The sequence below is a fragment of the Podarcis melisellensis genome, assembly GCF_964234715.1.
Source record: "Podarcis melisellensis genome assembly, chromosome: 17".
NCBI lineage: Eukaryota > Metazoa > Chordata > Lepidosauria > Squamata > Lacertidae > Podarcis > Podarcis melisellensis.
Genome location: NC_138534.1, coordinates 29,182,414 through 29,208,309, shown reverse-complemented (window position 1 = coordinate 29,208,309; position 25,896 = coordinate 29,182,414). Strand labels below are relative to the sequence as shown.

Sequence of the window (25,896 nt, the reverse complement as noted above, 5' to 3'; positions counted from 1 at the left end):
GGACTGGCCAAAGCACAAAATTATCTTATTAAATTAGAAAGCTGGGCTGCTAAAACAGTGATCAATCAGGATAAATTGAATGTGCATAGATTTGTTTACTCGCGACAATCACAGAGGTATACCTAAAGAAACTGTGAGATGAAAATGTTTGAAAGAACATTGAAGATCACAAGCAGCTGTAGCCAAACATTCTGCAATAAATCCAGGTTTGTTCTTCCAGATGGAGAATAACCAGTGAAGCCGAATCATTAATAAGTAGGATTGAAAAGTTATTGAGTGAATAACACAGGTCTAAGATTTAGGATGGGGCGCGGGTGGCGCTGTGGGTTAAACCACAGAGCCTAGGATTTGCCGATCAGAAGGTCGGCGGTTTGAATCCCCGCAACAGGGAGAGCTCCCGCTGCTCTGTCCCAGCTCCTGCCAACCTAGCAGTTCGAAAGCACGTCAAAGTGCAAGTAGATAAATAGGTACTGCTCTGGCGGGAAGGTAAACGGCGTTTCTGTGTGCTGCTCTGGTTCGCCAGAAGCAGCTTAGTCATGCTGGCCCCATGGCCCGGAAGCTACGCCGACCAGATAAAGCGAGATGAGCGCCACAACCCCAGAGTCGGCCATGACTGGACCTAACCGTCAAGGATCCCTTTACCTTTTTAAGATTTAGTATACACTATTCCTGATTTATATAGCACTGATTCCAAAACTTGACTGAATCAAATGTAAGCATCTTACTTTGTTCTCAAAACTCTAGAAAGATTTGACACTTCAAACATATTCCAGGAAAAGACAGAACAATGGCAGAGAAAGCTGAAGGAACTAAGTATGTTTAACTGAGAGTAGATGAGATAATAGCTTGACAGTTCTCAGGTATTGAAAAAAGTGTGTCAGAAGTTTGCACTATCCAGTGATGACAGCGAGAATTGTTCTTCAGGACGACTTTGTCCTGTCTACCTTGAGTTGTAAGCATTTTGGTCAGGGACCAGGCTATTTCTCTGCTCTCTAATGAGCATGATGAGCATAAAATATATTATTCTGCAGCATTATTCCCCCTCAACCTCCCCTTGAGTTGCGAAACATTATTTGTCAGATATTATTGTCACTGCTGCTTGAATACTAACAAATTGTAACCTGATAGATTAGGGGGTTAAAAGAAGAATGGAGGGAATCAATGGGACTTTAATCCATAGCTCCACAGTCACTCTGAGAACTGAATAATACATAAAAAATTTAAAAAATTGACCAGTAGCACCTTAGAGACCAACTAAGTTTGTTCTTGGTATAAGCTTTTGTGTGCATGCACACTTCTTCAGGTACCTGTTTCAGAATAGTTTATCAAGGGAAGAAGACTTAAGTTCTGTGAATGTTGTTAGTTTTCAGCTGTGATGTTTTGTGGCCTGGGTATATTGGGTGGTTGGGGAGGGGCAGTACCTCTGGTGAGGGACACGTCATGCTCCTTCTGGAGTAGTTTGTCCCCCTTTCGTCCCCACGCTGAACTCAGCTCTCACCTGTGGCTTCTAGCATGCAACAGCAGCCACACCCTGGGAATGGCTTTGACTGGCCGGCTAAACCAGGTGAGGGTGGCTGATGGGTCCTTGGTGAATTAGGGACTTCCAGCTGCAGCGGATTGAGCAGATGAGACCAACAGTGGGTCCAGTGGTCAAGAAGGCAGTTTCTGCACGTGCTGTAGAGCAGGGGTCAGCAAACTTTTTCAGCAGGGGGCCGGTCCACTGTCCCTCAGACCTTGTGGGGGGGCTGAATAATATTTTGAAAAAAAATATGAACAAATTCCTATGCCCCACAAATAACCCAGAGATGCATTTTAAATAAAAGGACACATTCTACTCATGTAAAAACATACTGGTTCCTGGACTGTCCACAGGCTGGATTTAGAAGGCGATTGGGCCGGATCCGGCCCCCGGGCCTTAGTTTGCCTACCCATGCCGTAGAGCAGTGGTTCTCTAGCTAGGGATGATGGGGAGTTGTAGTCCAACAATATCTGGGGACCCACAAGTTGAGAACCGCTGCTGTAGAGGGGGGCAGATGGAGCTCGTCAACTTGGGAACGTAGCTCATCAGGAGAAGGAAAATGCTGATCCTAAATTCTGCTGCCTTGTGGGATATCTTTGAGAGAAGAAAAAGTTAAGACTAACTCCAACACAAATCCAGAGTGGAGTTCCTAATCAGTTGGATGGTGTCTTGTACGTTTCCTTCCAGCAACTCGTGCAGCCAAGCGGATGCCAAACGTATTGCTCTGCTTTCCTGTGGACCACAGTAGCGAGGCTGAGAGGGGGGTCTTGTCATCTTGACAGCCCAGGACCCCCATACATGCTGCGAAGGCCTGCACCCTGGGGAGGTCACTTCATTGCTGCCAACGCATCGGTTTCACTTCACTCCCAGAGGCGCACTCCATTGTCCCTTGAGACAGGCAGGTGCCAGCATATCAGCATTATTTAGGCTGCAATTGGCCCTTCGATTTTTGAAATATTAAGCTATTAATACAGACTTTCAATTGATTAATTAATTATGGTTTTCCCAGTAGTGATGTATGGAAGTGAGAGCTGGACCATAAAGAAGGCTGATCACCAAAGAATTGATGCTTTTGAATCATGGTGCTGGAGGAGACTCTTGAGAGTCCCATGGACTGCAAGAAGATCAAACCTATCCATTCTGAAGGAAATCAGCCCTGAGTGCTCTTTGGAAGGACAGATCCTGAAGCTGAGGCTCCAATACTTTGGCCACCTCATGAGAAGAGAAGACTCCCTGGAAAAGACCCTGATGTTGGGGAAGATGGAGGGCACAAGGAGAAGGGGACGACAGATGGTTGGATAGTGTTCTTGAAGATACCAGCATGAGTTTGACCAAGCTGCGGGAGGCAGTGGAAGACAGGAGTGCCTGGCATGCTCTGGTCCATGGGGTCACAAAGAGTCGGACACGACTAAACGACTAAACAACAAATATCTACTTATCTGTGACTATTGAACTCAAGTGGAACTTATTTTTGAGTAACCATGTATAGGATTGCACCGCTAGTACCTTATTGCAGATTAGTTAGCCTCTTAGAATCATAAAATCTTAGAGTTGGAAGGGACCCCGAGGGTCATCTAGTCCAACCCCCTACAATGCAGGAATCTCAGCTAAAGCATCCATGACAGAGATGGCCATCCAACCTCTGCTTATAAACCTCCAAGGAAGGAGAATCCACAACCTCCCAAGGGAGATTATTCCATTGTTGAACAGCTCTTACTGTCAGAAAGCTTTTTCGTATGTCTAGTCGGAAACTCCTTTCCTGCAATTTGAAGCCCTTGGTTCAAGTCCTACTGTCCAGAGCAGGAGAAAACAAGCTTGTTCTATCCTCCATTTGACAGCCTTTCAAATATTTGAAGATGGCTATCCTATCTCCTTTCACTCACCTCTTGAGCCATTTATAGTGGTCATGTTATGACCAGAAAGCCACAGTCACTTGAAACAGAAAATACAAGAACTACGTGTCTTATTTTAGTCGAAGTTCCATGTAATGTCTAAAACTGTCACCATGACACACTTCACACTACCAGTCTCAGGTAGCAGAAATAACAAAATGTTCCCTGAATTAAAAGTTCACAGCCTGCTTCTAAAATTGTCAGGTTTTATTCAGCATTCTCTTCCCATTGACAAATCAGTTCAAAGACTCTGCTGAAATATTACTTTGAAAGGAGCCTGCATTTGATAGCAAGATCATTACTTCTTCTGCGGTATAGAATGGGATCACGAGGTCTCACAAAAATTATGGTGGTTTGTCTCCTGAAATTTTAGCCTTAAAAATCATAAAAGGGTAAGAAATGTCTCCAGATTGACAAAGGACTCATTCAACCTGAGGAAGGGGGGCGGGGGATATCATTTGGTCAGGAATTTTCTTTAAACCCTGACCCTGAGGGTGAAATTGCAGGTTTTCTCTGTGTACTGTTGAACTGAAATGTCACCAGTGTGTGGATGTTACTGTTAAGTAACTTATTTAGCAATATTCCTAAAGCTTTTTCAAGTTAATTTGACAGAGGTTTGCTAGAGCCCACGACTCCAGCTGATCCTTTCCTCCTAACGTCTCCTGTATCCTTGTGCATTTTTCATGACCCAAAGGTTCAAAATATACAGAGCCTTGGTATGCTACCCCCATATTTATCGATCTGTAAGAGCAACTTAGTATCTTTTCATCAAAAAAAATATTGATAATGAAGATTCAGTGTCCACAGTTTGTAGTTGGCCTCAGTTGCCAAATGAAAAATTGTGTTTTTCAAATCCTTTCGCTGGCTAGCTTTTTTGTGGGGCTGAGCTGCTTTGGGCAGCCAGGAATCCTGCCAGCTTTTTCCCATGAGAAAGGGAGGAGTGGAGCTTGCCCAGGGGACTGTTGTTCAGCTGAGGCATGCTCAAAAGCATTCTGATAGAATCATAGGTCTGAGGGCCCAACCTGCTACAGTGCAGGAACAGGCAGCTGTTCAATACAGGGATTGAACCTGCAACCTTGGCATGATCAGCACCACACTCTAACCCAGGCATAGGCAATCTCGGCCCTCCAGATGTTTTGGGACTACAACTCCCATCATCCCTAGCTAACAAGACCAGTGGTCAGAGACGCCGGCACCCTCAGCCTGAAAGCGAGATGAATGCCACAACCCCGTAGTCGCCTTTGACTGGACTTAACCATCCAGGCGTCCTTTACCATTACCTTTACACGTGGGTCATGCTCTGTTGGATCCAGTTTCTACTTCCTTGCTTGCAAATAAAAGAGATCGTTTTGAATTATCAGTAGGGAGATATCTGCGCCTAAACGAATGAAAATTACTTAATACTGGCTTAATTTTTCAAGCTAGAGCTCTTTTACAATGATATAACTGCCCTTCCATCTTTCCCCCTGCCCCGCTCAGATTTCTGAAAGTCACAGTGCAGAAGTATGCTGTTCTTGTTTCATTAAGGTTACCTGAACTGCACGTTTCTGTGCTTTGAGGATGGCTTAAATGCCATTTCCTTCCAAATTGATAAAGACAGTCATAATTTGTCATGCCTGCAATTGGATGCACTAACCTGGTGAGAACATGATAATGTGATTGACTCAGCCAAGGGGCTGACAAGCAGGTGGTATATCGAGGCACAGGGTGAGCATGACAGTAACGGATGGAAATAGGCAACTCGATTGTAAACACGCTTCCCCAGTCTCATTATCACCATTAATAATACATCCCTTAAGTGCAAGGTCATACTCTCAAAATTCCACTTAAATGATGCCAAGCATTTCCAAAAGTAGTGTACAGAGCAAGGGAACTCTCAGGTGTATAGGTGTAATGCTCTGTAGTAATAATGCACTCCTTTTAGTGCTTTGAAATATTGGAGGTTGCTTAGCATCTCTGCATGGCATGAATTACATGACAATACAAAGCATGCACAACTTTTCAGATTCGTCACCTAATGATTCCTTGTGCCTCTGAAGCACTGCCTCGGGATAGTACTTATCTTGTTAACTTCAGCTAAAACTCATAAAGAATGAACATTTCTTTGATCAATAGTGGAGTGATCTAAACAGCTGAAAGTATCCGAGGTTTTTTCCTTCTTCTTCCTTGAGAAAACATTTGGAGAAAAACACCCTGGCGTGATTTGCATTGGCCATCAAAGAACAAGACTGTCCTTGATGGAACATATTGGATATTTTACAGCACGCCCCAGAGTTCAGTGAATTTAGAAAGCAACTGCACGCTTCCTTCTGTGTGTCCCGACAAAATAGCCATATATTAAGTTCCTGAGTTTTCTGTGTGAGGAGGAAGTGTGGAGTCATTGGGGAACCATAAAAAACAACCCCCTTTTTAAAAATAGTGGGATGTTGCTGTGAGCCAAGGGAGAAGGCAGCCTTTCTGAAGTTCACAAGTCCGTTTTTTAATAAAAAATGACTGCTTGAAGATTCCCATACTGGAGTGAAGCGATAAAGACCAATACAGGAGGCTGTGTTACATGCCAGTGTTCAAATTGCAGGCAGTATGCCACGTATGTAATGTGAGTCTTGCATAAACTCATTGTACGTGGCAGTTGCAGTATGAATGCGCAGTTGCCAGTTTCCTTTTCCCTCAGAGCGAAATTTGGCATGTGAGGGCTCAAACTAGAGAAGAGGGGTGTGGCGTTTGCCCATTCGTTTGAAAAATGCCTGTACAGGGAGAGAGAAAGAGTTAATATGTAAACCAATAGGAAAGCCGGAGGCGGAGCCTACCTGTATATAAAAGGGCTTAGCCCAAGGTTTGAGTTAGTTGTTGGTGGTTAGTTTGTTGGTTTTAGTGGGTGGGTTGGTTGGTTGGGAAAGGCAGTTGGAAATAGAGAGACAGTTCTTGTGTGAGGGCGTAGAAGAGAGAGAGATAGGATAAAACAAGACTAAGAAGGTAAAGAATAACAACGTTTGGAATGCAGTTCAAGTTTGTTTGTGTCTGAAATAAACTACACTCTTATTTGAGAACCTGACTGAGATTGAAGTGATTTTACTGGGGAGGACCTGGTTGGTGGCAGCGGATTAGTGGTGTACGGGTCAGTAGTCCGTGAGACGACTGGGGGCTCGGTACGAATGCCACAAGGGGGGAGGGTGCCCCCACCTATTCCACCTTCCCTTGTAGCGTGGGATGATCGGAAGGGATCTTCTAAGTGTGTCTGCCTAAATGTGCTTGGAAGCCTCTCTGCAATAGGGCATTCTGCAATAACAGAATTCCTCATTGCACAGAGACTTTTGCATGCTTTCCCCTGAAGGTGCTAAGGAGCCCCTTTCAGACCACCTCACTCAGTGGGGGAAGTTCAGGGGCATTTGGGCAGCTGAGACAAACCACAAAATGCTTCCTGCTTCTTCTAGCCAAGGAAAGAAGGGGGGGGGGCGGAATAAAGATCTGCATCAGGAACAAGAATGGGAGGAGACCAGCGGTGCCTCCTTTTTTGCCAAGAGGCCATTGTAGAGGCGGCATTGGGGGGGACGCTGCTGAAGAGGAGGCCCCCAAGGACACACCACAGCTGTTGCTGCCAATGCAGTGGTGGTGGCGGCGGCAGCAGGCAATGTTTTTCTTGGTGGCTGGATCCATGCCCCTGTGGATCCCAGTGCCTGAGGTGGTCACCTCACCTTGTCTCATGAGTGGACCGGCCTTGTTCAGGGGTGGAGAAGGCACACCTAGTACAGTGGTACCTCGGGTTACATACGCTTCAGGTTACAGACTCCGCTAACCCAGAAATAGTGCTTCAGGTTAAGAACTTTGCTTCAGGATGAGAACAGAAATCGTGCTCCGGCGGCGCAGCAGCAGCAGCAGGAGGCCCCATTAGCGAAAGTGGTGCTTCAGATTAACAACAGTTTCAGGTTAAGTACGGACCTCCGGAACGAATTAAGTACTTAACCCGAGGTACCACTGTACTGTAAGCATATCCCCCTCCTCAATTTGAACTTCATATACTGAGAAGGCTCATCTCTAGGGCATTTTGTGTTATGCCTTCATTTTGTGTCTATCACTGTTTGAGTCATACAGCCTTGCTACTGTTATCTACTCTCCTACCTGAGATTTTTTGCATTTTTGCACTTTAGCTCCGGTGTTGGGTTACTAAAAGGCAGTCTGAGTCCAGCTTTCTGGTCTAGTTGATAAAACTGTTGTGCTTTTGTATTATACATTCTGAAGCATCGGCCTTTTTTTTTTTTTACTGGAACATGTTTCTTCAGATTGCTTGGGAGCGTGAGGAAAGGTTCAGTGTATAAAGTGTCTGTCTTTTCTAGTAACGTTTCCCACGGGACAGCAGAACTTTGGGAGCCCTGGGTGTAGAAATCTTAGTTTGCCTTGTCAGTCTTCTTTCCAGTGCATTTGGTTTTGCTCCAATCCATTCTGTGTTACTGAAAAGGCTAATTCTTTGGGGAATTATTGCAGTCAGTTGCATAGTAATTGGTGGATTTTTGAACAGCTAGAGAGTACTCTTAAAATATAAGGGAAATTTTCACTCCCTCTTTCCAAGGAAGGGGAAGTTGGTCTACAAAAGTATTAATGGAAAAGGCATTTTATACACAGATATTGATATCTTCTTTCTCAGTTATGCTCACTGTTTGAAGAATCCAAGGCTAATTCTTGAAGAAAATGACTTTCCCCCCGAGAAACTACCCTACCACAAAACATGCTTGTATTATATTTAAACTTTGACAGCCCTCCTTATTTATCATCTAAATGTTGCTTGGTGTTACAAGTTTATATTCTCTTCCACCCTATGGTTTTTTCCCTTCTTCCTATGTGTGTCCCACTAATTCTTCTGATTTCCACACTGACTTCTGTCCTTCATGCATATTTGGGACACAATTCTTGAGTCTTTGCAGGGAGAGGGAAACATTAGCAGCACTTTGGCTACAATAATGGTTATCCAAAATCCTAGCTCCGTTCTTTACTATGCAGTTTCAGTAATTTTGCTGCTAGTCTATTTTATTCCCCTGTCGTATCTACATTTGGGGGCCAATAAGTCCTTTGCTTTCGTTGATGATGAGAATGATTCTTACCTTGTATAACTTGAGAACAAGCAGCTTTCAATGTGATGTTTTAAGAACTTTGCCCTGTATGCTCTCCTTCTGACGTGCCCCAGGTGTTTATCAGAGGAAAACAAATAAAAGGAAAACTAAAAATATATTGGCACGCTTTGTGCTATATATTCCAGTGTGCAGAATAACTGTGAGAGCAAGCATCTGTGCTGAGAACCATGTTGCTATTTTCCTTTTCCTTTCCTTTTGCATAAGAACCATTCCTATTTCGGATACATTTGCTGAGAACAAAGACAAGTAATCCTACTGTAAATCCAGTGGCTAAAATGCAGTTCACACTGCTCTTAAAACTCTGGAGAATGGGGAATACATCAGTCACAAGAGTGTGTCTGGAATAAAGAAATGTGTCTGCATGTGCGGCTGGTGTATGATCTTGGCATTCAGCAGAGAAAGGTAGAGAGGCATTAAGATTAAGAACCCACTAGACAGAGTTTCAGTTTCGCACTTCATTCATATTTTATTTTAAATACTTATATCTCGTATAATTACAGAAGTTCTCAAAGTGGCTTACAACATTTAGCAATGATGAAAATAGAAGTTCGTGTCTCTCAAGGGGCAGGGATTCCTCACCTGGGCTGCCGGTTATGAGGTTTACAGCTGTTGGCAGCAGATGCAAGAGTCACAAGGAAAACGGTGTTTTCAAGTCTCCCCTGGCCCAATTTCCAGATGTTTCACACGCTGCTCTGCTTCTGAACCTCTGGGCCATATCAAGCAGCAGACAGAAGAGTCATCATAATAGGATGGCACTTCCACACCTGGACTGCTGCTGATGTCTCTTGTGGCTCCCCCAGCATGTTTTTGCCACCGTGATAGCAATGTTCAGTGTATCAAATGGGTTATTGCAGTCACCTGTCTTTCCTCCAGACACCACAGGGGCTCACAAGCAATTTCAGTGACCACCTGTATTTCCGTGCTCCTGCATGGCTGTATTAAAAAAAAGTATCAGTGGGAATGAGACGAATGATTCTGCAGCAACTTTCTCCAGCTTGGTGCCCTTCAGAAATTTTGGGCTACAAATCTTACCATCCTTGAACCGTTGGCCATGCTGACTGGGACACACAAAAAGGGTTTTAAAGCTTTATTTTTCTAGACCATTTCATTGTAAAATCATAAATTAACGTTGCTTATGGTGCTAATACCTACTTAAAAATGTGTGTGTGTGTGTGTGTATATATATATATATATATATATAATACTCTCTCTCTCTACACACACACACACACACACACACTATATATATATATATATATATATATATATGGCATTTTATCTGGCAACTTTGCTTCCTCATCAGTTGCCATAGACACGGTCTCTACATTGGAATTGTTTACATACTGTTTTCGTTCATCTACTTCCCTAGTTACTGTATTGCCTGAGCCAGTCTACAGAAAAATCTTTGTCTGTTTTGAAAAACTAGAGGATCGATTGGCGGTGTTTAGCTACATTTTGTTTCCTTTGTTTAGCTCGCTTATGTTTCTGACTTCCTTAGTTGTGTTTATAGTTAGATATGGCAGCCAAAAGACATGCCTAATAATGTAAACTGATAGAATCCAATAGAATTGTAACCTATATTTACCATATATTGCATCTACGCCTTTGGTCTTCCCCCATTTTGCTGCTGCTGTTCCCTTGTTCTTTTCAATTTTGCTGAATTTTGGCCAGCTAACAGTGGCAAGCAGTTATAGGACTAAACAGGACGGTACCATAGCATGGTTCTCTTTAACTGCAATTAGCGCTGTCTCCATGTGTCCAGCAGTATATATCCTTGTTACTTTACAGCATATCCAGGGCTAAAGCCCTGTATATGCACACACTCTCAGTTGGTGCAGTACCAACCACCTTCTATTGTCCGGGCCAACAAGGGTCTGTTTAGAATGCTGCTTGCTAGAGACCTGTCAGGAGTAAGCATGGACCAGTGGTACCAAATAGTATGGGAAACAGCCCTACTGGAAAAATTAACTAATAAACTGAAACTGACACGGGGACAAACAGAAGAAGACACCTTCACCCTGGTATGGCTCCCCTTTATCACATACACAGCCCAACAGGACAATGACAATAATCCACCAACAGCATACAAATCAATATGGCTAACCTGATCCAAAAAACCCACCCACCCCACTCACACACAAAAACAAAGATCACCACAGCCAATCACAAACAATCACACCCTAGGCCAACCCCAAACTCTCTCACCACCAAAGGAACACAAGTGAACAACACAAACATGCTGACACCAAACTCTACATACATTAAGCATAATAGAAACACCACCACCTGACCCCACCCCCATCCATCTTCCCTCCCTCCACCCCCTTTCTTTTTCCTTTCTTTTTCTTCTCCCCCTAATGCCTCAACAAATGAAACGGATTTGTAAAAATGTTACATGGGGGGGGGGAATACGAGGCATTACACTTCTGTAAAACAAGAAAATCCTAAATAAAATATTTTAAAAAAAAGAATGCTGCTTGCTATGGTCTAATGCTGCTTCTGATTGGCTCGAGCAAAACTCATGAGATTTCGCCAGGAAGTACATATATACAGGGGAAAAGTTTCCATCATCATCATCAAGCATATTATACAATATAACCTCAGTTTCCCCCCTCATGGTAATGCACACCCTCCAACATTTCTCCAATGAAAATAGAGATGTCCTATTTAGCAACAACAACAATATTTTTACTATTTATACCCCACCCATCTGACTGGGTTGCCCCAACCACTCTGGGCAGCTTCCAACATATAAAAAAAACCCTAAAGGTTTTTTAAAAAATTGATTTACTATACAGGGCTGCCTTCAGATAGCTTGGGGTTTCATAACTCCATACCCTCCAACATTTATCCAATGCAAATGAGAGACCCTGTAAATCTGGGACTGGAAAATAGGGACACTTTGAGGGGTCTGGGTAGTGGGTTTGTCCCCCTGGATCTCCAGGCCATAACAAAATGTTCACCCCACCCCATGCTTGGGTCCTGAATACTTTTGAAGGGAAACCGTTTCACTGTGGCAACTGGCAGGGCAAAGTATAGTGCTTATTCTGGTCTGTGCTGAGACGAGAGGCTGAAATCACTTTGGGCAGCAGGCCAGGCTTGTCAGCTGCGGCTTTATGGTGCTTCAGTAACGAAGGGGCAAAATGAGCTGCTGCAGAGCGTGTAATAATAATACTTGGATTAAAACGACGTGTTGTTCATAAATGAAATATTAAAATTGCTGGAATGAGCATAGTTTTAAGCCGGGAAGTATTTTTGTGTTTATTGCACACACGATTTCATTTCAGCACTTCTGATGTCTCGGGGAGTAAAGGGAATAGTGGTTAAATAGCTTGGATTAGCAGGGTTATCTGCAGTCTTAATCATGCAGGTGCAAGGGGGCGTGTAGCAATAAGGCTTAATGTGACGCAACGTTGAAAATCATGGGTGTGGATTTAATTCATCCATGTGACCTTTCAACCACCTGTTAGAATCACACCTATTTCTCTCCCCCCCCTTTTGAAAGTGAGCTGTTCTCAATGGACCAAGCAATGAAGCGGATTACACAGGGGTAACTGGGAGTGATTGCTTGGACTCCCAAATCCCTTTCCAGCTTTTCCATTCATTGGCTTTTTAAAAAATCCTATTACATGATTGCATTTGCAGGTGGAATGCACAAGAGAATGGAAAGCCTTTGATTTTATTATTATTGTTTTTGTTATTGCTTTCTACCTTTGGAGGAATTGCCATATGATTTTCGAAACACTCCTTTTTTTTTTAGTAGGAATGTTGCGAGACTTCGCACATCAGTCAGTTTCCAGGGCGGTAGCTGGGCTCGTTGCAACTGGCCAGGCTGTGTGCAAAATAATAAATGGACACAAACCTGACATTGGAAATGGCAATAGAAACCAGTAGCAGTAGGACATTTAAGCCTACTGCAGTTGTTACTGACGGAACAAAAGGAGCATGAAAGGGAAATCCCATCATGAAACTGCTGAATTGCAATGTGATTTCAATTATCTTTACTGGGATCCCAACAGAGACAATAGTTTCCTGTTGTGAAGGGTCACTGTGCTTATTTTGCTTATGTTTAAGCTCACCTTGAACTGCCGCAGTTTTACATTTCATTTCCATTTAACTTCAGCTATCACATTCCACACACCCCTTACGCTCATTTGGATATATTCCTGCCAACCAAGCATTACGCTTCATGCATATGATAAGTGGATGCTAGCCCATGAAAGCTTACGTCCTGGTAAGGTGTTGTAAGGTTCTTTCTTTTCAGAAAACTAAATGGCTTCAGATGCAGAGAATAGCAGTGAATTATTATTATTATTATTATTATTATTATTATTATTATTATTATTATTATTTTATACCCCGCCCATCTGGCTGAATTTCCCCAGCCACTCTGGGCGGCTCCCAATCAAGTGTTAAAAACAGTACAGCATTAAATATTTTAAAAATCCCTGAACAGGGCTGTCTTTAGATGTCTTTTAAAGATAGGATAGTTGCTTATTTCCTTCACATCTGAAGGGAGGGTGTTCCATAGGGTGGGCACCACTACCGAGAAGGCCCTCTGTCTGGTTCCCTGTAACCTCACTTCTCACAATGAGGGAACCGCCAGAAGGCCCTCGGCGCTGGATCTCATTGTCTGGGCTGAACGATGGGGGTGGAGATGCTCCTTCAGGTATACAGGACCGAGGCTGTTTAGGGTTTTAAAGGTCAACACAGTGTTGAATGTACAGTGGCAACATTCAACACAAAGAATAGTGCCGAAGATAGGTTCAAAAATGGCTAAAACCTAAATATTAAGCTTCTATAGTACTCGGGTTATAAAAAGGTGGGGTTTCAGTGAGGATATGTTCATTGTTGTAGCTGCTTAGCTATGCCCATAGGAGCCAATTCATAGGGGTCGAGGTCCCTTCGGTCCTCCCAATAAAATATTTGAGAGGGCTGCCCCCCACCCCAAGTTGATGGGCATTGCCATTCAAATGGTGTGCATGCATTGAATATTATATTCAAGTTGGCACCCCTGGCTACACCCTTCTCCATGATACACTATTCCATCCCTTCTCCTGACTGGCTTTCCACCTCACCCGAACCCAATAGTTAGTTTCCCTTCCCCACTGAGCACACTATGTCCTTGTTAGGCTGTTTTGGGTTCCCCCACTTCCTTAGGGTTTGTTCCCCTAAATATGTTTTGGCACTTCCTGCAAACATGGGTGTTGTCTTCTCCCCTGTCCCCGTCCCCCCCCCGAGCCTGATGATACCTCGCCTCTGTGGCTGAGTAGTGCTGTTTAGACTGCATAAGCAAAGGCACTTCTTAACCAAGGAAATACCGTATTTTTCGCTCTATAGGACACACCTTGTTTTAGAGGGGGAGAACAAGAAAAAAACCTCCCCCTCTCTGCTCAGCGCCCCTTCAGCGAAGCGGCAGGAGAAACGGAACCCCTCCCATTTCTCCTCCCGCTTCGCTGAAGGGGCGCTGCGCAGCTCTCCCTCTCTGCTGAAGCCAGGAGAGTCTTGCTCTCCTGGCTTCAGCAAAAGAAGCCCGAAGCCTCCGGAGCGCAGTGCGAGTTCCCGCTGTGCTCCGGAGACATCAGGTTCCTTTCGCTGAAGCCGGGAGAGTCTTGCTCTCCCGGCTTCAGCGAAAGCAACGTGAAGCCTCTGGAGCGTGGAGGGAGCGTTCCCTCTGCGTTTTGGAGGCTTCGCGTTGCTATCGCTGAAGCCAAGGAGCCTGCATTCACTCCATAGGATGCACACACATTTCTTCTTAAGTTTTGGAGGGGAAAATGTGCGTCCTATAGAGCGAAAAATACGGTAGATGGAAGATGTGGGCTGCCCAGTCTTAAATGCAATGGTGTTCCAAGAAGCCAGGAGCCCTGTGGACCATATTCTTGTTCCCTATTGCCCGTACCATTGTGCCATAGTATGTGAAGAGAACTTCAGCATTTTAAGCTGGGCAGCAAACATTGCTAGCCAGAATCCTCCTGAATGTTCAAGGCAGATGATGAAGAGCCAGCCCTGCTCCACTTCTGCTAGTTTTAGATCTCCTTGAGCTAGTTCAGTTTTGCCTGTTTGTTGCTTCCCTGTCTTACTACCTTGACCTGCTCTTTCCCTCTTGGTCTGCCCATGTATTACAAATTCTACACCTGCCTGTCTCCTCTGCTCAGGCCACCTGAAGCCTTTCTGATTGCAGCACTGCATCTTGTAACACACAGAAAAATGTGGAGTGGCTCTGATCCCAAAGGCTGCACTTTACAAAGAACAGGTTTGACAATTCCCTTCCTCTGGGGGGCTTACAATCTAAATATAGACACAAGGGAAACAATAGAGGGCAGAATGGAGATAGGGGTAAACTAGAAAAAACCTACGAGTATTTTGTTTAAGCAGTTACAGAAGAAAATTGGGGCTAGGGGATCACCTTGCAGAAAACAATGATGGAGTCAGGGCTTCTTTTCAGCCGGAACTCAGTTCTCAGTTCTCAGGTGTGCACCATTGCCATTATAAGAGAACAGGGGGAGAGTTCATGGTGAGTTCCAGCACCTCTTTTTCTAGAAAAAGAAAAGTGGCGGAGCTGGTAATTGGACAGGAGGAATCATGGGCAACATGAAATGGCTGTGTACAGAATAAGGAGGAAAAAATGAATCAAATACAGTAGCATTTGCTTTTTCAGAGTCATGCTTTTGAAACTGCTTTGCAAAATGCCGTGGCTTATTGCCCGGGGTACAGTCAGCAGAGCAGAGCAAGCTGAAGTTCACTCGGCATAAATCTAGTGTACAGTAATAGGCTATTGCTGGAGTTCACAATGAGGCCAGTTTTGTCAGGTGCATTGTATGATGAGTATATATTAAGAATTAGCATGCACTGGTTGGAGTAGGATTTGCATGTTTACTGGTTCTCACAGACCTGGAGCTAGCTGGACTACCTTCTTTCCTTAACACGGAGAGAGAAATTAGTCCTTCTACTACACATCCCCTGGTGCTGTCAGCTACCACCATGACTGGGGAAGGAACTTGCCTTCTCCCTTCTCGCCCCCATTCTGTCAGCACCTGCTGATCAGAGGATCTTGCACAAGCAGCGTCTGCTGGTAAAGAAACAGCGTCAGGAAAATATGTGGGGTAAGAAATGTCAGTTTTTAATAAAACCTCTTGACAACTTAGCTATAATCTGCATGCACACTTTTCATTTGGCTTACTTCTAGCATGTGGTTCTCCAATTAGTAAAGGATTTTAGTGTGTGTGTGTGGATGTATGTGCACATGGCATGCATGGATAAATAGAAGGCAGGTGGTCATGAAAATGAAAGCCTCTTAAGGAGCTTGCTAGCCAGCAGGTCTGTGGGCAGGAAGATAAAGTGTTTGTGATTAATTGAAGCGGGTCTGGAGTTCGAATTCCAGCTCACCTATTGACTCTTTTCTAGTTGATCTGGATGTGCAAATTTTGAACATGCTTATCATTTTGGGTTCCTTTGAAGTGCTCCCCTTACTCATGTCCCCGAAGCATGTTTTAATAAAATTTAGAACTTTGGTGTGAGTGTTGCCTAGGAGGAAGCAAAGAGGAAACATTTGAGTTGTCAGAAGAATTTAAAATGCAATTCAAACAAGATGGCTGGTTGGTGCGACCTTTGCGCCAGGAGTGTGGTCGCTAACAAACTCAGTTTCTCCATTTGTAGCACAGTAATAATGATCCCTTGCTTTGTGATGGTGGATGAAGTATTGCTACTTGTCTAGAGCCTGATACAGTTGACTATAAATCTAAATGAGCCTTAATGGAGAATTTATAGCTCCCAGAAACAGTAGCTTTGCACTCACTGAGCACCTGCCACAGATTCAGACAAAGTTTGAGTATTATCTTGTCTTATTATACCTTCTCAGTTTCACTTTGCTGTTAAAGATGGGTACCTTAAAATCATCAAGTGGCCTAATCTAAATAGTGTGGATTGTTTTCAATCTCACGCCTTTAAGCTTTGGCCTCCTTTGGCCTCACCAAAATTGCAAAGCCACCCCTGTCCTCATCTTCAGCAATGAAAAATGATTCCTTTTATTAGTTGTATGTCTCTTTTTGTCTCTATTGCAGCTAATCCTGCATGTAGTGTTCAGACTGAGGAGTTTGTGAATAGCTTATTTGTTTATCCCTCTTGTAAAGAAGATTACTGTATGTACAGAGGCTGTGGAGGGATGCTGAAATTACTAATGTCTTGATTGACCAGGCTGGTTTCCCATTTTCTGCTCCAGCCAGGGATACAGAAACGATGTCTTTCATCCCTGCCTTCTTTTCCCTTTGCTCTTTTGGTAGTTTCTTGCTGGAGTGCCTTGACTAGATAACTTCCTACCAAATTCAATTCTGCTCTTTTAAAAAGCACAATGATGAAATATTGGAAGTTCTACCTAAGGGTGTATGAGATGGTAGGGTATTTACCTTGCACAAAAATCTTGCCCAGGTCACATGTTTCTGAGTGCGAGTTTGATGATGGTATAGCCTTGACCTTAGTTTTCATGCATCTTCAGGTAAGGATGTGATGCCGAAGAATTGATGTATACGTGTTTGAAAATTAATGTATGTCCATGGCTGTGTTCACATTGAATATTTCTATAATAGGAAATACATTAGGGTTTCACTACTAATGCATAGCTGATTGATCACTGATATGCTTATTGTACCATGTGTAAAAAGAACATTTGCAGATCAGACAGACAGTTACATTTTGTTGATGATCAGATACCGTGTGATCAAATGATTCACAAAAGGGATCAAAAACAGATGTAAAAAATAATATTTTCTAGCACAGCTTCACAATCTGTTTTTTATTCCCATCAGGTGGTACACACGCATGTCTGAATTAGTGTCCGGCTGTTGAACTATTTGCACTGGTGGTTTTATTGCTGCTCCTGACAGTGATAAAAAGCATAGGAATTAATTTCCAGCTGTTCTGGGACGTTGAAGCCTAGAAGTGTTGGAGCCCACCCAACAGGAGGTCTGCAGTAGAATAACCAGGGATAGACTCAGTGTCTGAGAATATTATTTAAGTTGCATTTTTTATTTCGCGCAGAACAGTCTGACTCTGACTAGTCTTGCATAACCTTTCTCTTTTCTCCATCCTCTTTTTCTCCTTGTCCCGTCCAAAAATACTAGAGCTCCAAGCGAGAGTGGAAGCCCCTGGAGGATCGCAGCTGCACAGATATCCCATGGCTGTTGCTGTTCATTCTCTTTTGCGTCGGCATGGTAAGTAACACAGCTCTAAAGGGGAATCAGCGCAGGACTTATTTTAAGGGACTCCTTGTCGAAACCTTTATTTAGGGTGCAGGGTTATATATGTGTGTGTGTGTGTGTTTGTGTGTGATGTTAAATGGCTGTGATAAAATACTAATATGACTGGCTTCAGCGCAACTCTGAGATCAGTGTATTTTGTGCATTAGAAATTACACAACAGTTCCTCTTCTGCCAACACACCTCTTATTGTAGAATGCTGACCTACTTATCTGAACACTGCTTTAAAACATGCTGGCACCAACAATTACTTTTTTAAAAAAATTCTCAACCTTTCATTGAACTACAATTTGCTTTTGTTTTTCAGAACTTTTTGACTGCCTTTCTTTAAGACCTTAAGGCAGTTGCATACATTAAAATACAACATTAAAACCACATACTGAAATTAAGTACCGTATTTTTCTCTCTATAAGATGCACCAAACGACAAGACGCACCTAGTTTTTGGAGGAGGAAAACAAGAAAAAAAAATTCTGAATCTCAGAAGCCAGAACAGCAAGAGGGATCGCTGCGCAGTGAAAGCAGCAATCCCTCTTGCTGTTCTGGCTTCTGGGATAGCTGCGCAGCCTGCATTCGCTCCATAAGACGCACACACATTTCCCCTTACTTTTTAGGAGGGAAAAAGTGAGTCTTATAGAGCAAAAAATACGGTACTACATCCAGCACCCTTGCAATACAATTGCCCTCTCCTTACCATCATGCCAAAGTTAACACTTGAACACTTGAAGCCTGGGGGAATACACAGTGGTATTCACTTGTCAGTGCAAGAATTTCTTCCTCTCCCCATTTGTGCCCTGCAGGCTTCCCAAATCTGCTCCAGAGCATTGAGGGAACTCCAAGAGCAGAATTTTGGGGTGTGCAGGGACAGTAGTTGGGGGACAATGTTCCATTGTGCAAGTGGAAATTCTTGTGCCTTAGCATTCTGCTGTATTCCACCCAAAAGCAGTGCAAGAATATTGCCAGATGAGTCCTAGAGACTTTTCAGTTGTTCTCGTGTGATCACATAGAGCAGTGTTTCCCAAACCTAGGTCTCCAGCTGATTTTTTTTTATACTACATTTCCCATCATTCCTGACCATTGGTCCTGCTAGCTAGGGACATAGCTGTCAACGTTTCCCTTTTTTAAAGGGAAATTCCCTTATTCCGAATAGGATTCCTCGCAAGAAAAGGGAAAATTTGACAGCTATGGCTAGGGATGGTGGGAGTTGTAGTCCAAAAACCTCTGGAGACCCAAGTTTGGGGAAACACCGGCTCAGAGGAAACTCCTTTTCAGCACTCTTAATTTTTCCCTTCCTAATAGAAGGCTGGGACTCGGGTGGCGCTGTGGGTTAAACCACAGAGCCTAGGTCTTGCCGATCAGAAGGTTGATGGTTCGAATCCCCGCCACGGGGTGAGCTCCCGTTGCTCGGTCCCTGCTCCTGCCAACCTAGCAGTTCGAAAGCACGTCAAAGTGCAAGTAGATAAATAGGTACCACTCTGGCGGGAAGGTAAACGGCATTTCCGTGTGCTGCTTTGGTTCACCAGAAGCGGCTTAGTCATGCTGGCCACATGACCCGGAAGCTGTACGCCGGCTCCCTCGGCCAGTAAAGCGAGACGAGCGCCGCAACCCCAGAGTCGGCCACGACTGGACCTAATGGTCAGGGGTCCCTTTACCTTTAATAGAAGACACATGGAGCAGAGTCTTTCCAGTTGTGAGGTGGTCCCCCTCAAGGGATGTAAAGTGTTAAGAGGTTTAAGTACGATCCCCAGCACTTTGAATTGGACCAAGAAGCTAAATGGCAGCAAGTGCTGAGAATCGGCATAACACGATTTCTCTGCCTGTTGTACCTGTCAACAGGCCAGCAGCTCCATTCTGCACTAGCTGCTGTTTCTGTAGCACCTTCAGGGGCTTAGCCTCATACAGAGTGCAATGGGTCAGCCCCATATCATGTGCCAGTAGCCCAGCCTGAAAATCCCTAGGGCATGGGCACCACTAGTGCAAGATGTTTATCCTAAAGGAAGGGTCACAGCCAGCCGTATTATATGTGACTTATAATGTGTACTGCTGGTCTCCACCATTACCTGAACTTCTGAAAGCAGCCCTGTTTTTAAAACTCATGCAGTTCACAAACCTATTTTAGGAAGTTTGTGACAACTCAGAGCAAGATGCATCTAGATTTCTTATGCATCAGATTCTCTCTCTGTCTCTCTCTCAACACAGAGTTTTAAATTGACCGCCTTTATGTAACTGGTATATATTCATACTTCACATGATGCTACAGAGGGTTTTTTTGGGGGGGGGGACACTTTTCCATTTTAAAAGATCCTGAAATAAGGATGAAAGCGAGACGGGAGTAATTTTTGTTTTATATATCTCTGCGGGGAACATATCCGAAAGCTGCTGTTAAAAAGAATGGTCTTTTTTAATACAGTTTGCCATGGAAAGCTTTCGTTCTCATCTCATTTCTTCCCAGGGTCTTATTTGTGGCTTTTCAATAGCTACCGGAGCAGCTGCAAGATTGGTTTCAGGATATGATAGTTACGGAAATATCTGTGGACAGAAGAATATAAAAATAGATGGAATAGACAACAGTGGCTTAGACCTCACAAAAAAAAAGTGAGTAATGGGGTCCAATTACTGCTACAGTTGTTTCATTAACTGATGGAATATAGTTTTCTTTCATTTTGGCTGTGGGTGGCAAGATTAGGGAGAACATTAATGCATTTCTTACTCTAAGTGTGAACACCATAGTTTTATGTCAAGTGATCACTTTCTCATGAACACTTCTTGTACCTGGGTACTTGTGCATCCTTAATGTGTTCCTGGCTTTCATACTTGTGAACCACGTACTCTGAAATTTCAAGTTAGAATCCCTTTGATGCTTCTGTGTGTTTAGATAGTGCTGAGTTCTTAGTACCCCTCCAGGGTTTCCTGAACTACTTACAAAATTATGTTTTTGTAATTCTCTTATGTTGTGGAGAATTCATATGAATATATAAGCTACACACTATTTTAGCACTTATATTAGTGATATACCAGTTTAGTCTTCGCCAAAGGAATTGTTTTCTGTGAAGTAGTGACATGGGGTTGAAATTTTTCTGTGAAGTTCATAAGTTCATTGGTAACAGTGAATGGATACCAGTTGCAAATGTGATGTTAAGTAAGGCAGTTTCAAAGGCGTTGGGTTTACTAAATGTATGTAAAATAAACATGCTAAATCAGATTACTCTCTTGGACATCACAAAAAAATTCTGATGCAAACTGAACATATCTCCATTTAAAAATAATTTAGCAATGTGAACAACAAACAGCACTTTTCTAAAATAAGAGCTGTAAAACAAAAAAATGACTTTTCATAATAATAACATATGCAACAACTGATTTGGTGTTTAGACAATATAACCAAATTGAACATTTTCTGATGTACCTAAAGTCAACTTTTCTAATTCAAGCTTTTCTAGAAGACCCATATCACTGCTGAAAGCGCAGTGAATTTTCTGTTTCTTACCTGACTACAGTTCAGTGAGGATTAATGACCATTAATCAGCTTGTTCTCAAAGCTACCAGCATGAGTTTGACCAAACTGCGGGAGGCAGTGGAAGACAGGAGTGCCTGGCGTGCTCTGGTCCATGGGGTCACAAAGAGTCGGACACGACTAACCAACAACAAATCAGCTTGAGCTTGTGCTGTAGAAAAGCCCTTAGATGTTTTAGTATTATGGGAGCTTTGGAATATATTTTCAGGGTCATGTGATGCAAGGCAGAGTTTATGTAGCTCAGAAACATTTAAAGGGCTCTGGGATAGCTGAAGTGTATGTATGTGGACCTTTGAGGAACAATACTTAAGAACAACCTAAGTCCTTTCCATTGCAAATGTGAAGGACATCCTATTGAAAATCAAACAATAGAGATGATGCAAAGGAACAGGGATAGGTATTGGACCTAGGCCGGTCGCTAGAACTGAGAGTGTGTGTATATCCAGGGCTTTAGCCCTGGATATGCTGTAAAGTAACAAGGATATATACTGCTGGACACATGGGAGACAGCATTAATTGCAGTCAAAGAGAACCATACTATGGTACCTTCCTGTTTAGTCCTGTAACTGCTTGCCATTGTTAGCTGGCCAAAAGTCACCCAAAATGAAAAGAATAAGGGAGCAACAGCAGCAAAATGGGGAAGGCCAAAGGTGTGGATGCAATATACGGTAAAGATAGGTTATAATTCAGTTGGATTCTATCAGTTTCCATTATTAGGCATGTCTTTTGGCTTTCCTCCTTTCTCTAAAATTCAGAGTCCTTTGAAAAGCAAAATATATATTCAGTGAACGAGAAAATGAAATTTGATAGAAGCCATGCAGGCATTGACGCAGAAAGCAATGACGCTTGGAAGAAACAAGATTTGTCTCTATGACTTTGTGAAATTTCTTCTTGCGCTACCTTTCGTTGTTGCATAATGTGTGGTAACAGAATTCAACCCCTTTTCGACTTCAGTCACGTTTTAGTGCAGTGACAATATGGCTACGCTGACTTTTCCCCTGTGTGCAGTTCAGATGTTGAAAGCGAGACACAGGGAGCAAACATCGCAGAAGTAATAAAAACTACCACTTTTTGAAAAGGTACAAAGAACCTGATTCTTGACTCTGTCTTCAGGCTAACAAAATGGGGTTTTCATGGTCTGAGGCGTTTGAGCCTTCAGACCAGGTCGCGCTGCGCCTCCCCGCTGTTTCCCGAGCTTGTGGGGCTGGCGGTGGGGAGAAGCGCGCTTCTCCCTGCCGCCAGCCTCCAAACCAGGTCAGGGAACCGAAGCCCGGGGCGCGCTGTGCTGAGCGCCCTGTGCTTCAGGCTGCAGGCTGCTGCCCGCAAGCCTTGTGAGCCCGCAGGAACTCCCGCTGGGCTTGCAAGGCTTGCGGATAGCTTCCTGAAGCCTGGAGAGCGAGAGGGATCGGTGCGCACCGACCCCTCTTGCTCTCCAGGCTTCAGCGAAAGCCTGCGTTCGCCCCATAGGACGCACACACATTTCCCCTTCATTTTTGGAGGGGGAAAAGTGCGTCTTATAGGGCGAAAAATACGGTATTTGTTAATGTTAACAACTGACTGGACTCCGTGTGTACCCGTGAGAAACGGGTTGGTGGCAGCGAAGAAAGCAATGACAGTGGTGGCACAGGGTCAATAGACCGTCAATTGTCCGGGGGCCCTGTGTGATCACCACAGCTACCTTCCAACCATGCAAAATACATGCAACCCCACCCAGCAGCTGCAGGTAAGCAGGAGACATTATCCCAGCTCATTGACACAAAATCCCCCGAGGGGGACACAGATCAGGGCTGTTTAGGGGGCGTGGCCTGAGAATGGGGTGTGACCTGGGGGTGTGACCTGGGGAGAGGGGCGTGGCCTAGGGTGAGTACCATGAGAAATCTGGAGGGTCACTTTCTGCTCGTGGAATAGAGGCTCCCTACTTTGAGCTTGTTTAATTTATATTCGGGGACCCATCTCAAAAGACAAGTACTAGTCGCTTCTTACCAAATTATTTATGCTTTATATCAGTCATCACCTTTCCATGGAACACACAACCTTTTGGCCTATAGGAAATAAAATGTGCTCCATAAAACAGTACTAGCAATTAATACACTATATATTTCCTTGAGATTGCCACAAAAAGTTCTCCATCTGCTCAGCAGCTGACGTAGCAGATGGTTTTATTGCAAGATTTTTATCGTACAGATTTTTTTTCATATTCTTTCTTTTTTGGTCCAAATGTTTATTAAAAATCTGGTTTTTTTAAATGTCATCTTTTCCATCCATATAAGGCAGAATGTGAAAAATGCTTATTTCTTAAAGAGATGGAAACATTACGTGTAACCGAAGACAGGCAGCAAAAAGGCCACAACTTTTTTTTGCGAGTTTCTTGACTTGCTTCCCACTATCCCTGGATGTGAAATAGTTTGATGGGTAGAATTTTTCCATTTCAGAAAATGTAATGATTCAGAACATCTAGTGAATTTGAAACACAGGAAGCTTATTTTCCTTCTCAAAAATAAACGAAAAAGGTTTCTGCCTGAGAACCCTTCTAATTCCATTTTAAACTTAAGTATAACCCACCCACCCCCTTGGACCAACTTGGTGCCTTCCAGATGTTTTTGAACTACAGCTCCCATCATTCCAGGCTGGTTGGGGTTGATAGGGATTGGACTCCAACATCTGAAGAGCATCATTTAAGGCAAGGCTGCTTTGGACAATCTCCTCTTCCAATACCCTGGGAGATCATAATGACTGTTCCCTATTGCCTTCCTCGTCCCTTCAGATACCCTAGAATATGTGAAACTGATGTGCAATTTGTTTCCAAGAGAGCTAGTGTAACACAGAGGCAACGAGTGTCATGGATGGCTTGTGAGCTAGGAAAATCCCTAGTGGCTTTAGGCAACAGTCCTGATTTTTCAGCTTCACCCCCCTCTTATCTAACAATATGGTCCAATATGAGCAATTTTTAAAATCTGGTGATGTAAAAACTTGGTTTTGCCAAGTTTACCATATTTTTTGCTCTATAAGACTCACTTTTTCCCTCCTAAAAAGTAAGGGGAAATGTGTGTGCGTCTTATGGAGCGAATGCAGGCTGCGCAGCTATCCCAGAAGCCAGAACAGCAAGAGGGATTGCTGCTTTCACTGCGCAGCGATCCCTCTTGCTGTTCTGGCTTCTGAGATTCAGAATATTTTTTTTCTTGTTTTCCTCTTCCAAAAACTAGGTGCGTCTTGTGGTCTGGTGCGTCTTATAGAGTGAAAAATACGGCACTTTCAGTTTCAAAGACTCTTGGCTTAGTTTTACATGCAAACCAAAAATCCCAATTTAAAAGGAACTATTGTTAACTGCCAAAGAAGCAAGCTTTTAAACCTGTGGTTTAAAATTTGCTTGTTTAGCAGCTGACTAGTGTTTGTTTTGAACCAGGATTCCTGGTTTGCAGATAACACTAAGCCAAGATTCTGCAAAAGTAACTCCCCAGAAGACTTTTCCTGTCCATGCAGAAGGATAGAAGAGGAGATGCATGCAAGCCCCACACTTCACTCTTGCTGACTGAGACTTGTCTGCGTAATGCTAAATCAAGGCTTAGCGATGCGTGCAAAGAAGCCGTTATATGACCACGCTTGCCTCTGGAATTGTCCTGAGACTCTAATAGAGCATACTGTTTGGTGTTTCTGCGCCATGCTCATTTGACAGTATAGAGCTGTCTAGAGGAATTGCAGAAAATCAATGAAATCGGAAAACCTAGGGAGCATGTACCTTAAAGCTCAGATTCAAGACGGACTTGGTCACTGCAGTCGTGCTCCCGACTTCAAATAGGCAAGCTCTTAAATCGTTAACGTGGAAAAGTTTTTGATTCCTGATTTGTATGCGCATAAGGCATCCTTTCCCAGTAGCATGACCATAATACTAATGAAGGAGCTAAAGAACTCTTTCCCCAAATCTTGGTTAGCCTTGTCCATATTTAACGAAATGCTGCACAGTAAATTTGTGCTTTAAAAGGAAACCTCTGCAATCAAATTGCGCCATGTCTGCAGGTGACAGATACCTGTGGGACAGATACTACAATTGCAAAGGAAATAAATGATCAGGTGCAGTGATATAGGACTGGGGGTTGGTTTAACAAGGCGGTCCAACTTTTCATACCAAGCGGGCCACTTTGACACGGAACCCATGAGCTACACATTGCAGCAGTGCAGGTAACGAGGCCCAAAATTAACACCCCCTCTCCGGCCTTCATGCTAGCTCCCCAAAGCTGTCTAAGTGAGGCTCTGGGGCAGGCACCCCCAAACTCGGCTCTCCATCTGTTTTGGGACTACAATTCCCATAATCCCTGACCACTGGTTCTGTTAGCTAGGGATGATGGGAGTTGTAGTCCCAAAACAGCTGGAGCGTCAAGTTTGGGGATGCCTGCTCTGGGGCTTTCAGAAGGAGGTGTGAGGCTGTGAGGAGGTCCTAGAGCCCTCCCATCTCCTTCCCAATGCTGCGAAAGTGCTAACTAGACTTTGGGAAGAAGCTGGGAGGACTCTAGGACCCTCTCAGAGCCTTCACGCCTCCTTCCCAAAGCCCAGCGCCTCGCTTACCTGGCTTTGGGAAATCAGCACAAGGGCTGCATGGTGTG

The 25,896-nt window shown here is 43.7% G+C and overlaps 1 protein-coding gene and 1 long non-coding RNA gene across 3 annotated transcripts in view; one reads left to right on the top strand and one right to left on the bottom strand.

Annotated features, from left to right (window-relative positions):
* Nucleotides 1-25,896, top strand: part of SLC44A1 (solute carrier family 44 member 1) — an 82,594-nt gene that overhangs the window by 9,667 nt on the left and 47,031 nt on the right. For both annotated transcript variants that reach the window (XM_081894130.1, XM_081894129.1), the window contains exons 2-3: nt 17,651-17,740; nt 20,237-20,379. In XM_081894130.1, the coding sequence (XP_081750256.1) occupies nt 17,651-17,740; nt 20,237-20,379 (233 nt within the window). The remainder of the gene's footprint in view (nt 1-17,650; nt 17,741-20,236; nt 20,380-25,896) is intronic.
* LOC309360400 lies at nt 8,981-10,365 on the bottom strand. The gene is made up of 2 exons (XR_014164103.1): nt 10,247-10,365; nt 8,981-9,467 (listed from the first exon to the last, which is right to left on the bottom strand). It is a non-coding gene; the product is annotated as an uncharacterized lncRNA (long non-coding RNA).